Source organism: Chaetodon auriga, chromosome 9 (genome assembly GCF_051107435.1).
Source record: "Chaetodon auriga isolate fChaAug3 chromosome 9, fChaAug3.hap1, whole genome shotgun sequence".
Lineage (NCBI taxonomy): Eukaryota > Metazoa > Chordata > Actinopteri > Chaetodontiformes > Chaetodontidae > Chaetodon > Chaetodon auriga.
Genome location: NC_135082.1, coordinates 18,012,338 through 18,024,923, shown reverse-complemented (window position 1 = coordinate 18,024,923; position 12,586 = coordinate 18,012,338). Strand labels below are relative to the sequence as shown.

At 43.5% G+C, this 12,586-nt stretch overlaps 2 protein-coding genes across 2 annotated transcripts; both read left to right on the top strand.

Annotated features, from left to right (window-relative positions):
* Positions 1-2,231: 2,231 nt before the first annotated feature.
* Positions 2,232-8,657, top strand: LOC143326292 (solute carrier family 25 member 43-like). Its single transcript, XM_076739857.1, has 5 exons — positions 2,232-2,680; positions 3,980-4,221; positions 4,391-4,563; positions 6,280-6,414; positions 7,952-8,657. The coding sequence occupies exons 1-5, from the start codon at positions 2,409-2,411 to the stop codon at positions 8,159-8,161; spliced, it is 1,032 nt and encodes a 343-aa protein (XP_076595972.1). The 5' UTR covers positions 2,232-2,408; the 3' UTR covers positions 8,162-8,657.
* A 1,059-nt stretch (positions 8,658-9,716) lies between these two features.
* On the top strand, positions 9,717-11,958 carry LOC143326247 (ADP/ATP translocase 3). Its single transcript, XM_076739802.1, has 4 exons — positions 9,717-9,926; positions 10,713-11,199; positions 11,307-11,447; positions 11,550-11,958. The coding sequence occupies exons 1-4, from the start codon at positions 9,816-9,818 to the stop codon at positions 11,705-11,707; spliced, it is 897 nt and encodes a 298-aa protein (XP_076595917.1). The 5' UTR covers positions 9,717-9,815; the 3' UTR covers positions 11,708-11,958.
* Positions 11,959-12,586: the final 628 nt, after the last annotated feature.

The window sequence follows — 12,586 nt, the reverse complement described above, 5'->3', positions numbered from 1 at the left end:
TACACAAAAGAAACACAGGGAGCTGGTAGAGAGATACTACCAATCCTGATAATTCCACATTAAATTGTCTTTTTAAAAAATTGTTGATTTTCACTGACACACTCATAGAGAGTTTTTTTTAAATCTCCACAGTTGTTCTTTTCAGTTGAAAATGGGGTAACATTAATCCAAGAATTTATGGAGCCATCATTGCCCAAATTCACTCCTTGAGAAGTAATACACTGTATTTAAGCACATTTACTGGTCTGCAGGGCGGCAATAAAAGCAGCTTCAGTGTTTGTTGCAATAAAGCCTGCTCCCAGTAATGAGGCGCAACATCCATTTACTATTCCTGACAAACCCTGAAAACCTTTCGCAGTTTAACCCATCACGGAAACCATTAATTCAGAATGAGGCTATTATGCATAACAAGTCTCCCATTCCTGTTAAGTGAGCTGGGGAGTGCTGCAGTTTGGCCTGAGCCTTGCTGGCGTCAACATGGTGTCACAGCGAATTGTGCTCATGCCTGATTTTTCTCACCAATGCACCCCCACCCTTAAAAAAGAGAAACACTCGCATACAGACAGACTTTGGTGTTGCCCATCCTGTTCTCCATCCCCATTGCTTTCTTCCCTTTTCCCTCCCCTGCCAACACAAACCTGTGATGTGGCTGCCTCAGATAATGAGGTGAGATTTTTAGTACACCAGTCTGTGAGGATGACAGCAGGGCGGTCTGTCTGCAGCCTCCCAGGTATCAGGCGCCCTCTGCTGATTCCTGTGGGCCCATGCCGGATACACAGACTGCTCCCTCGGGTCCTCCGGCAATGCACTTCAAAGTGGGGGATCAAGTATTGACTTGCTCATGACATCCAGAGAATGGCAATGCCTCAGCCAGCCTACACCGACGGCAACCTGCCAGTCCCAGAGATGCAAAGCTGCTCCTGCACTACTTTGCTGCATGGAAGAGGCACTCATTCAGGAGAGGGACAGGAAGAGGGCAGTGTCCAATGTGTATTCTATGTAATTATTAAGAAAGATGTCCCGGTATCTCATGTATTATGACAGTGAGATCAAAGAATTTTCAAAGCGCTTTCAATGCTTTCGTTTTTTATTGCTCAGGGGAGCTAAAGAAACATATTTCTACTTTTTCAGCTGAAACACTGTTTGTAGTAAATTACTCTAACTCCTCTTAGCAGCCTCTCATCTTGGCTCTCAAAATTATATTGATTTGCGAAGAACCCAAATCAAATAACCCTGAACTTTAAAACAGTATAATGGTTGCCTGAATAGGTAATATGAACTTCATTTTCTTCACATCTCAGGGCAGTAATAGCTTCTGCACTTGTCTCTTAGCCATTACTGGAATTACCTCCACTGCATCAAAATCAACTCTCTCTGGGTTTTCAGAGGGGAAAGTCAGCATCCCAGTCACACACACACAGACACCTTTTTCAACCCCAGATAGGCAGCTGGAGGGGGAGTGAGTTATCAGGCCATCATTTCCTCTGATTGGCTCTGTTATCCTGAAATCCTTTATGGTGTTGAATCAAAGGAGCAACAACAAATCCCTGTTAATGAATACAGGTATACAGTAAATCAGACCTGATTGATCTGCTTGGTACAATACAGGAACTATAATAAAGGATTTACCTGAAAACACGTTGACAGTGTCGCTGCAGATGCTGAAACAGAATCAAAGGAGGAAAAGAGGATATGTTTGGTTTGAACAAAAAGATAAAAGAATGACTGCACAGACCACAAGGTTCACCTCCTCCAGTGTTATCTCAAGTTACATTTTTTTCTGATGTATTTTTTCTGTCATACACATTTAGATTATTATGTGCATTTATTTATAAGCAGTCGAGGAAATTAATTAAGTACATTTACTCAACTACTGAACTTAAATAGAATTAGTGGTAATTTATCTTTACCTGACTATTTCCATTTAATACCACTTTATACTTGTACTGTACTACATTTATTTAACAGTAAAAGCTACTCTTCATTTCACAGACGACAATATAATAATATAATGGGTCCTTCTGCGTGATGAGTACTTTTGAATACTTGTGTGCATTTTGCTGTTTGTACTTTTATCCTAATACGAATTTTACGTGAATAAAGGGTGTGGGTATCTCTTCCACCACTGTTTATCAGAATGAAGAAACATCTGGGCCAACGTCAATATGAAGCCATGGAGTTTAAGTTTTTTTTTAAACCAGGTCAAAGAGCGCCCTCTAGTCTCACTGAGAGGTCAGTGCAGCTCACCTCCAGCACCGCCTCATTACACCGCTGGTCAGGGCAGGAGACGGACACCTCCTCGGCCTCTATATTTAGATGTTTAACCTGCGTGAACAAAGCCTCTGCCGTCCCTCCGAGAAGACTGAAACCCTCGCAGGAAGCCGGCGGGTCAGAGGAGCCAAACAGTGATGGCCTCCGTGAAAAAAGACAACAGGCTGACGAGTTCTCAAAGCTTCATGTGCGTCGGCTTCGCAGGATTTTTCAGTAAAACCGTCACGTCTCCTTTGGAGGTGGTTAAAGTCAAGAGTCAGGTGGGCACTTTTCACTGTAAGAGAGGTTTCTGGCACAGTTTTCTTCTCATCTACCACAATGAGGGACTTCGAGGCTTTTGGAAAGGAAATCTCGCCTCTTGTCTGCGGTTGCTCCCTTACACAGCAGTTCATCTGACGACATACAAAAAGTAAGTGAAGTGGAGCCTGAAGTTGGCCATGTTTGTTTGTTTCTTTGTTTGTGTGGACGTGAAAGTTGCTCCCGTTGTTGTTTTCATCTGGGTTCTGTGCTGTGTTTATGTTAGCTGAATTAGCTTGTTAGCCAACTTGGTCAGCTGACGCAGACGCAACAGGTTTGAGTTGTTGAACAGCGTAAAAGACGAGATGACACATTTTAACATCATGAGAAGAAAATGTGATCACCAAACAACAAACTGTTGTTTCCCATAAATGATAAAAGGGTTCATTTAAACTATTTGTTTACTTCAGCTGAAGATATACTTCCTCTTTTACCGTACGAGGCGCACGTTCTATTTTCAGCCAATCGGAAGGCTGGATTTTCTCAGTCGATTTTTTTTTGAAAGCAGAAACTTTTTTTCACCCTGAGTTTTGTCTTACAGGTAATTGTGTTCCTACAGTCTACAACATTTCTCCTCAGCATAAGCGCAAGTGTTGCCTGTGTGACTTAACTCCGGACATATTAACACAGGTGTCTTGGGTTACTAGAGTACAACATATTGAAATTCCGGAAACGTGACTGATACGTACATAAACACACCGGCTAGCGAGGAGCCTCAGTCATGTCAACAGTAATCCGGTCCAGGGTCATAAATACATCCACAGTATGTACTGACTGTAGACTGGACCGCACGGGTCTGTATCCTCTCACGTTTCAGGCCACGTGTGCACGTAAACTCCACCGCATCCTGACTCTGCAAACCGCTGTCCTGCACCTGTACACTGTATTTTTCACACACACACACACACACACACACACACACACACACACACACACACACACACGTGGCTGGAGTTATTCATTTGCTCCTGAAGCGTATAGGCGACTGAAACCCGACGTTGACGATGTGCTGATACAGTTAATGTTTATTCATTTGCATTTAATCGTAAACATCGACAGATTTCAAGAGATTGTGAAAGTAATAGTTTGCTTCAGCCCAAATTCAATTAATATCAAACAGAATAAAGCAGCAAATCGTCACATTTGAGAAGCTTGAGCCAGGATGTGTTTGCCATTTTGTTTTGCTTCATAATCTATCTTGATTATTAAAAACTGTCAACAATTGATTTTCTGTCTAGCAGCTAATCAATTAATGAACTTATTGTCTCAACACTTACATTGATCCAAGGGCAGTACACTCACAGAGAGGGGTTCTGCTAATAGGACAGTCAGGCGCACAATAGCTTTTTAAACCGGAAAGAAATACTGACGATAATTAAGCGTAATGAATTTTGCCCTCCTCTGTGCTCAGGATAGTCCTCCTCCACATGGATGAAGTGGGCTTCATCTCTCAGTGGAGGGCCATATTGGCCGGTGGACTGGCCGGCGTTGCGGCTGCTCTGGTCACGTACCCTCTGGAGGTGGCAGAAACCAGGCTCATCGTTCAGAACTGCAGACAGCCCACGTACATCGGCGTGGTTCATGCTCTCTCAAAGGTCTACAGGCATGAAGGACTGCGTGCTCTCTACAGGGGCTTTTCCCTCACTTTGTTGGGTGTGTTGGCGTATTCATGCAAATTAGTTCATTACCTGCAGGTGGTGTTAAGATATCAGATATTAATGCTGTTAAAATGGCCCTCCTTTGCTTTATTACACTGTGAAAGTATTTATATGAGCTGACAGTGATATATTTAGTTGTAACTTTACATTTCATTTGTCTGCAGGTGCTTTTCCCTTTTCTGTCGGCTGCTACGCGGTCCACATGAACTTGGACAAGCTCTGGCAGGAGCCTCCTTTTCGCTTCACTCCCCTCCAGAACTTCATTAATGGCTGTCTGGCAGCAGGAGTGGCCCAAACCCTCTCCTACCCTTTTGAAACTGTAAAGCGGAAGATGCAGGTATTTTACCACCAGAACACTTGTGCATGTAGTTCTTGGTTTTTAGGAGAAGTGACACAAAGGCACAAACCAAGTTATACATACAGGAACTGAAATGAATTACAGAAATTAAAATAGTGGGAAAAAATATAGAAACCATCAAAGCTGCCTGCTCTTATTCATTTAATGTAATAATCTGCCACAAAGGAATTTTGACATGTTGTCATTTTTCTGGCCTTTTAAAAAGTAAATGAGTTAATATTATTAGAAAGAAGTACATCTCTAATTGAACTCAGTGCAACTGTATTCAACTGCATAGAGATAATACGAATAGATGTGATAGATCTGTCAGACAGATCAACTATTTTACCTCAGATTCGTATCTCAATACTACTGTTAATATCTGTTATATACTGTTGGTCATTATTTTACCTGTAATGTTTTCAAAATAGCTTAAAACAAGTTCACAGTGTCGTCTGGTCTGTCTGGCCACTGTATTACATCCTTTAGTCCATAAGGGGGCAGTGGGAGCGTACCTACAGTGAGTTTAACCTTACTTGGTCTCTCAGTGTTTGCAACTGTGGCAAGTTTAAATAAGAAGACTCCTAGTCGGAAGTTTTCTAAGTGACCTTCAAATTGTCTGAATTTTAAATCAGAATGCAATAAAATATGAAAACACGTTGGTCTGCACCACATTTTACCTCATATGATGTTTGAGATGCTTTCAGCGTGTTCAGAAGGACACATGGGGAACAATGGCGCTGCAAAGGACAGAATACTACATCCGGTTTTATCAGCCTATTATTAGCTACCACAAGGTTCCACAGCAGCTGAGAATGTGAATGTGTCGCGGGTCTGCAGAAGCTATAGATAAGTTCTCTAAACATGGCCAGTAACTATCAGACAGCAGGCAAGCCGAGAGCTGTGTGTGTCCAGTTCATCAAGCCATCACAACTGCGTCACCTCACATTAAAGAACAATGTCACGTAATTATTCAATGGAGGAATTCAGCTCGCGTCACTGTCTCAGAGTTAAACATTTAAAGTCAGGCAGAGAATAGCTGATCGGAAAACAGCCGAGGATGTTTGCAGAAGCTTAAGATAATGACTTAAGCTTAGTATTGTTTAACTCACTGGTTAGTTTGACGTTTCCTCTACAAATGAAGCTGTTTGAACAATCTAACACCCTCATGGCTGCGTGTTCCCTTTGGGAACCTTGAAACTCTAAAGATACTTTTCCTCTGCCACATGACAGTCAGCCTGCAGAGTTGTTGGCGTGGTTAACAAAAGAGCACAGGACACAGTGTGACTGCCTCATACACGATGGCTGTCGTGAGCTTTAACAAGCTGTTAACCAACATCATTATTTTTATAGTTTGTTCTCATCTCCAGCACTTATTTTTTCACTTTACCCTCAAAAGGACAACATTATGTTTACTGCTTGCATATATTTAATCTGTAATGGTGTTTCTTAGTTTACTTTTTAAAGAAATGTGCAGCTTTAAAAGTTGAAATGAGAAGTTGATCAGTAGAGTTGAGATGAGTTAAGAAGCACCAGCTGATCACAGAACAGTCCTAAACTGAGCAGCAGTGTCAGCTTTCCTTCACTGTGTTACTTATTAACAAACGCTTCCCTGAAGTCGTAGAAGTTCCATCTATTTCTTGGTGTTACTTCATCGACACAATCAGACACGTCGCTGGTTCACTGCCGCTCATTCTCACTTTCATCTTTTCTCAGGCGCAGAGTGCACGTCTTCCCCACGTTGGTGGAGCTGACGTCCATTTCAGTGGAATGATTGACTGCTTCATACAGGTTGTTAGACACAAGGGCGTCCTCTCACTGTGGAACGGCCTCACTGCCAGCACAATAAAGGTACAGGGCCCGGCTTCCTTTATTGATACATCCGTTTGTCGTTATCTCAACCATATTGCACTCTTTATCAATCATATGGACAGAGTAGTGGTCTGCTTGTGCTACATACAAGTAACAAGGAACAGAATAAAGTGCACGTGCTTTGGAACATTAGTGACTTTATGACAGTGGAAGATTTGTAACCCATAGCCTACGCATGGGGGGGGGGCATGGAAAGCAATGTTCAGATTCATAGCATGAATTACAAGAGCAAGGTGAGCAAAGTCTGTCTCTGGAACAGCATGCCCCACTCTCCTATTTCAGCTGCAAATGTCATGGTAGTTGTACGTTGTTTTACAGCCCCAAGTTGGAACACTGTGTAAAGTGTCAATAGAAACAGAATATGATGATTTGTAAAACGCTGAAAATAGCACAAAGAAAAAATATTGAAACTGAGAAATTTCATTGTTTTTGAAAATGATACCCTCATTTGAAATTTGAGGCCAGCAACACGTTTCAGAGAAGCTGGGACGGGGTCATGTTCAGCGCTCTGCTGCATCGCCTCTTCTTTTAACTGGAGAACAACTGCTTTCACTTTGAAAGTGGAATGTTTTCTCATTCTTGCTTGGTGTACAATTTCAGCTGCTCAACATTTCAGAGTCTCTTTTGTTGCATTTTATGTTTCATAATGCACCAAACATTTTCAGTGGGTAACAAGCCTGCAGAGTTTAGCACCTGGACTCTTTTACTGTGGAGCCATGCTGTTACAACACGTGCAGAATGTGTTTTGGCATTGTCTGAAATAACCAAGGCCTTCCATGAAAAGATATCGTCTACTTGGCAGCATTTTTTGCTCCAAAACCTGTAGATGTGGTCCAGCATTAATGGTGCCTTCACAAGTGTGCAGGTTAGCCATGCTATGTGCCCCCCCCATAACCTCACAGATGCTGGCTTTTAAGCTGTGTGCTGATAACAAGCCGGATGGTGCCTCTCCTCTTTGGTCCAGAGGACATGGCGTCCATGATTTCCAAAAAGAATTTCATATTTTGACTCGTCAGACTTCAGGACAGTTTCCGATTTGACGATGGTTGTTGGAAGTGTCACTGAGCTCAGTCAGAATCATGTCTGTTTTCAGTGCAGTGTCGTCTGAGGACCTGAAGATCTCGGCCATCCAGTGTTGGTTTTCAGCCGTGTCCCTTGCGTACAGAGATTTCATTTTCAATGAAATTTCTCAATTTCGACATTTGATATATTGTCCTATTGTGCTATTTTCAATTAAATATGGGGGGTCAGTGTTTCACAAATCGTCACATTCTGTTTCTGTTTACATTTTACACAGTGTTCCAACTTTTATGGAAACCAGGCTGTAAAAATGTTAAGCCTTATCACGAGCAGCTGAAAATAAAGAAATTAAGACAGTTGTAAACCAGTCAGCACACTTTTAGTGAGAGCCAAACCAGACCACAACCTTCTCTGTGTGGATCCACATTCAGGACTTTAAACGTTGGCATTACACTGAAATACTCTCATCTCCAAACCTCCTGTCATCCCCTCACAGATTATTCCCTACTTTGGCCTTCTTTTCACCTGCTTCGAGATGTGCAAGCAGGTTTGCCTTTACCGCAACGGGTACATCGTGTCTCCCCTGAGCTACAAGCTTGCACCGGGGGTGGACCAGAGCCTCGGGCCATACGAGCTGGAAGAGGTGAAGCGCTACTTGAAAAACAGGAACTTTGGGTCAGGACAGTCTTTTGGAAACCGCTGGTGAAAGGTCACATGAGAAGATGTGGAAAAGTATTGCCTGCTGACCTCACTTGACCAGCAAAGTGAGTGATTTGCTGGACTGAAATACTTCAGAGGCTTGTGTCTGAAATAATTACATAACATTGTGTTTGAGGTCTTCTTGTAAGATTTAAACTTGCATTTACATTATGTCCTGTCAGCAAAGGTCTACCTCTGTCAGAAGATTGTTATTTTAAAGTATTAATGGTTTATGAATTGTTCCATGACACATGATGTATTTCCATGTTTTTAACCAAATATTATGTGCCTTGAGCATAAGTTATTTATTCTGAGTCTTATTTCAGTATTTTGTGTCACTGACATCAAATAGTGCCATAGTTCATTCATAGGTGGCACACTCTCGTTTACTCTGCTTGTATGATAGCTTGTATTTTTACTGAACAATGAATGTAAAATTTTGATGTTTCATAAGTTTGAGTAGGTTATGAACATTAAAATTTCACAGACACGTGTCCTTTTATATGTTTTTGTCAGTCTTGATTTCCCCCTTGATGTTTGAAAAAAAAAAAAAAAAAAATCACAGAGAAAGTCCTTTCTCAGATGCCCCTGTGGTAGATAAAACACGATAAAGTGCCATCTACATTGGCCCAGTGTGCAAGAAAACATATTAAAGTGCCATTAGGGGTGCCCTTCCAGTGGAAAGAAAGTGATGAAGCGTCCTCTTGGGTGCCTTCCCGTAGAGGAAAAAGTGATAAGGTGTCCTTCTAACGGAGAAAACATGATGAAGTGCCCTCTATGGTGCCCTTCCAGTGGAGAAAGCGCGATGCAGTGCCATGTAGGCTGCCTAGACAAGCCTCTCAGTGGTTAAAGAGTTAACAGTTCCCTGAGTTTTAATTACAAGGGTGTAATAGTAATACATCTCACAAAAGAATTTTAATTTTCACCTGGTTTGGACCTGTTTCATGTCAAATGCATCGTGATGTCCTGCATGCTGGTGTCCAACTGAATGCAGCTGGTGCCTTGTTTCTTTTTTGCACCCCAGCGACTCAGACAGCCCCAGTCTGAGTCTCATTGACGTTAGGCATGACAAGTGTTATTTCTTTTAGTTTGTAGGTAATATAATAATAATGTCCCATCAGTCTGCTGACACAGGGTTTGCGTGGAATCGGTCAGCTGGTTCAGTCATGTCCTGCTTGTCCATACTGCGGGAAACTGAGTGACAGCCACAGGACATTAACAGATGGGATGACCTTTACACACCATAGCTTTTAGGCCCCAGCTGCCTCAATCGTGACATTTGACACGACCTTGAGCGACCCCTGATCCAAAAGTTCCTTTAACGACGGTGTCCCCTGATATCTGCTCAGATGTGATTCACGCAAAACTTCGACGCAACTTATTCAGTTAACTTTGCTTCTTGTTGGACAGGTAAGCGTTACTGCTGCCATGATGTACTTGACTGATGAGGCAGAGTACCAAATCTGAATCAAAGGACACCCGACAGCCCCGCCCACTACTCTCACATCCGACCAATGAGACGCTGGAGTCGAAGTTCACGGGTTTTCTCGCGCTCAGTCTTCTTAAATCGCCTCTCTTCCAAATCGGAGTCGGCCATTTCAACCCCACAGGCAAACCCCACCGACAGAAGTGAGCGGGACTCCGTCTGATACCATCTGAAGATGAGTGAGACAGCTATTTCCTTCGCCAAGGACTTCTTGGCTGGTGGGATTGCCGCTGCCATCTCCAAAACAGCTGTAGCCCCCATCGAGAGAGTCAAGCTTCTCCTCCAGGTAAGTGCGAACGTCACTCATGATGACACTTTAATCAGTTATAGCTGTTAATTACACGCTGTCTGCTCGTGCCTGCAACGCAAGAGCATTGATGATGATTTACAACATTTTCTTGCTGATGTTCTAGTAATTCCCAAGTGAAGGGGGGTTGAATTTAACCAGATGTTGCGATAGAGGAAATTATGTAAAGGTGCTGCATTGATAAGAGTGGAAACTGGAGTGTAAACATAGTGATTGGGAGCAGCTCCGGTAGAGATTGGTGCAGGCACAGATGAATGAGCACAATCGAGGCGCATCAGACCGGTTACGTAATAGACCGGCCAGCAAGCTGCAGTCTTGCCAAACAAGGAGGCAGCGTGTGATAAAATGCAGGCATGAGCATCCACTACGACTATGGTGTTCAAAAGAGCCCATCTTGTGTGACAGCTCTTTAGTTTGGCTTGACAACAAACAGGCAAGGTCACAGCAAAGGTTTGCTCCATGGTCCTCCACTGCTGCATTGGGCCTGGGTGCAGCAGGAGGAGGTGGGGCTGTGAATTGCTGAATGGATGCCATCAGAGTAGTACTCAGGCACATGGGAGCAAGTGTGTCTGTCAGACAGTCACATGAGAATCATGGGAGTTTGTGTCCCCACTGATTATGCATGTTAAAAGGTGAACAGGTTAAAAGTAGGCGTTCCCTCACGCTGAAGAGATCGATTATGTCAAACTTCTGCTTTTCCAGCCTTCATCCAACCATCTTCATCTTCATGTCTAATCCACTGCTGCTCCTCTGCTTTAATTACAGGTGCAACATGCCAGCAAACAGATTTCAGTTGACAAGCAGTACAAGGGCATTGTGGACTGTGTGGTCCGTATCCCCAAAGAGCAGGGCTTCCTCTCGTTCTGGAGAGGGAACCTGGCCAACGTCATCCGATACTTCCCCACTCAGGCCCTCAACTTTGCTTTCAAGGACAAATATAAGAAGATTTTCCTTGACGGCGTGGACAAGCGCAAACAGTTCTGGAGATACTTTGCGGGTAACCTGGCGTCTGGCGGCGCCGCCGGGGCCACATCGCTCTGTTTCGTCTATCCCCTCGATTTCGCCAGAACACGTCTGGCTGCTGATGTCGGCAAAGGCGGAAAGGAGCGTGAGTTCAAAGGCCTGGGAGACTGCTTGGTGAAGATCTTCAGGTCTGATGGCCTCAGGGGTCTGTACCAGGGCTTCAGCGTCTCAGTGCAGGGCATCATCATCTACAGAGCTGCTTACTTTGGCGTCTATGACACAGCAAAGGGTGAGTTTTCATTCTCAGGCATCTTAAAGCTTGATGTATCTCATCTCAGTGGACCTCCTTGCTTTTTAGACTTTAATTAACCTTCCTGATTGACATTTCTCTTACAGGCATGCTTCCAGACCCCAAGAACACACACATCGTTGTCAGCTGGATGATTGCTCAGTCTGTGACCGCGGTCGCCGGTCTCGTGTCCTACCCCTTCGACACAGTCCGTCGTCGTATGATGATGCAGTCTGGGCGCAAAGGAGGTGATTAATAAACGCAATATATCAAAGCATAACTTCCTATTTTTGCTACTGTGTTTGCAGAATGAAGGTGTGACGTGTTTGAAATTCTGTTTTTCCTCCCAGCTGACATCATGTACACCGGCACGATTGACTGCTGGAGGAAGATCGCGCGTGACGAGGGCTCCAAGGCCTTCTTCAAGGGAGCGTGGTCTAATGTGCTCAGAGGCATGGGTGGCGCCTTTGTACTTGTCTTGTATGATGAGCTTAAGAAAGTCATCTAAGTTATTTTTATATGTTCATGTTGTGGAGTTTAACTGTAACATATCTTGTACATTTGGATGGACTTCAATGGCGCACTATATTTTTCGGGACCAACTAGTATTTTCTACTAGTTGTACTGGGGGAGTCTGTTATGCACTCTGCTCTTGGCCCATTATTTTTTCCTCCTTGTTTTGACCCTCACCACAATTTCATTCCCTGAACACAGGAACCTTACCGGATAAAAAGAAATAAACACAACCTACTGAGTGAACCTCCTGTCTGGTTTAAATACAGTGTTATGTATGAAGGGTACCGTTGCAGACAGAGTGTGACTGAGTGTCCTGGCAGCTCTCGTCCTCAGCCGCTTGGCAGCCTCTTGTCTCAGATGTAGGCTTAAAACTGCAGACGTCTCCCTAGTTGTAGTTGGGGATGAGCCAAAATCAGCTGAGAAAGTTGACCTGCTGACAATATTTCAACCCAGACATGGGAACAGGCTTATAGAAAAGTGATAGGTGGAAAGTTATTTAACATGCATTGATAGTTCAGCAGAACATTTGCACATGTGGCTTCCTGTAGAGACACAACCAGGGTTACCTTCAGCGAGGAGGATTATTCCAACCTTCTAAATATACTTTTATCTCCTGCCAGGCCTTGTCTGACTCCCACTGGTGTGACTGAGAACTTTACCCTTGAAGTGTCTGACCATTCAGCACTGTGACACACCTGCTCCAGTTATTTACAATCGCAGTCAAGTGATCTCTAGATGTCTGCCATTTAAAGTGTGTGAAAACCTTATTCCATAGTCTAGCTATTACAGCGAAGAAGCAAAAGGTTCCCAGAGGGGCTCTAGTTGGGTTCTGAGCTGGTGTTGATGTGTATTTTGAGGGATGTCATAAACT

Coding starts and splice junctions, on each gene's coding strand:
- LOC143326292 (XM_076739857.1), top strand. CDS start 2,409: ATGGCCTCCGTGAAAAAAGACAACAGGCTGACGAGTTCTCAAAGCTTC. Junction 2,681..3,979: donor CATCTGACGACATACAAAAA/GTAAGTGAAGTG, acceptor CTCTGTGCTCAG/GATAGTCCTCCTCCACATGG. Junction 6,415..7,951: donor TCACTGCCAGCACAATAAAG/GTACAGGGCCCG, acceptor ATCCCCTCACAG/ATTATTCCCTACTTTGGCCT.
- LOC143326247 (XM_076739802.1), top strand. CDS start 9,816: ATGAGTGAGACAGCTATTTCCTTCGCCAAGGACTTCTTGGCTGGTGGG. Junction 9,927..10,712: donor GAGTCAAGCTTCTCCTCCAG/GTAAGTGCGAAC, acceptor CTTTAATTACAG/GTGCAACATGCCAGCAAACA. Junction 11,448..11,549: donor GCAGTCTGGGCGCAAAGGAG/GTGATTAATAAA, acceptor TTTTCCTCCCAG/CTGACATCATGTACACCGGC.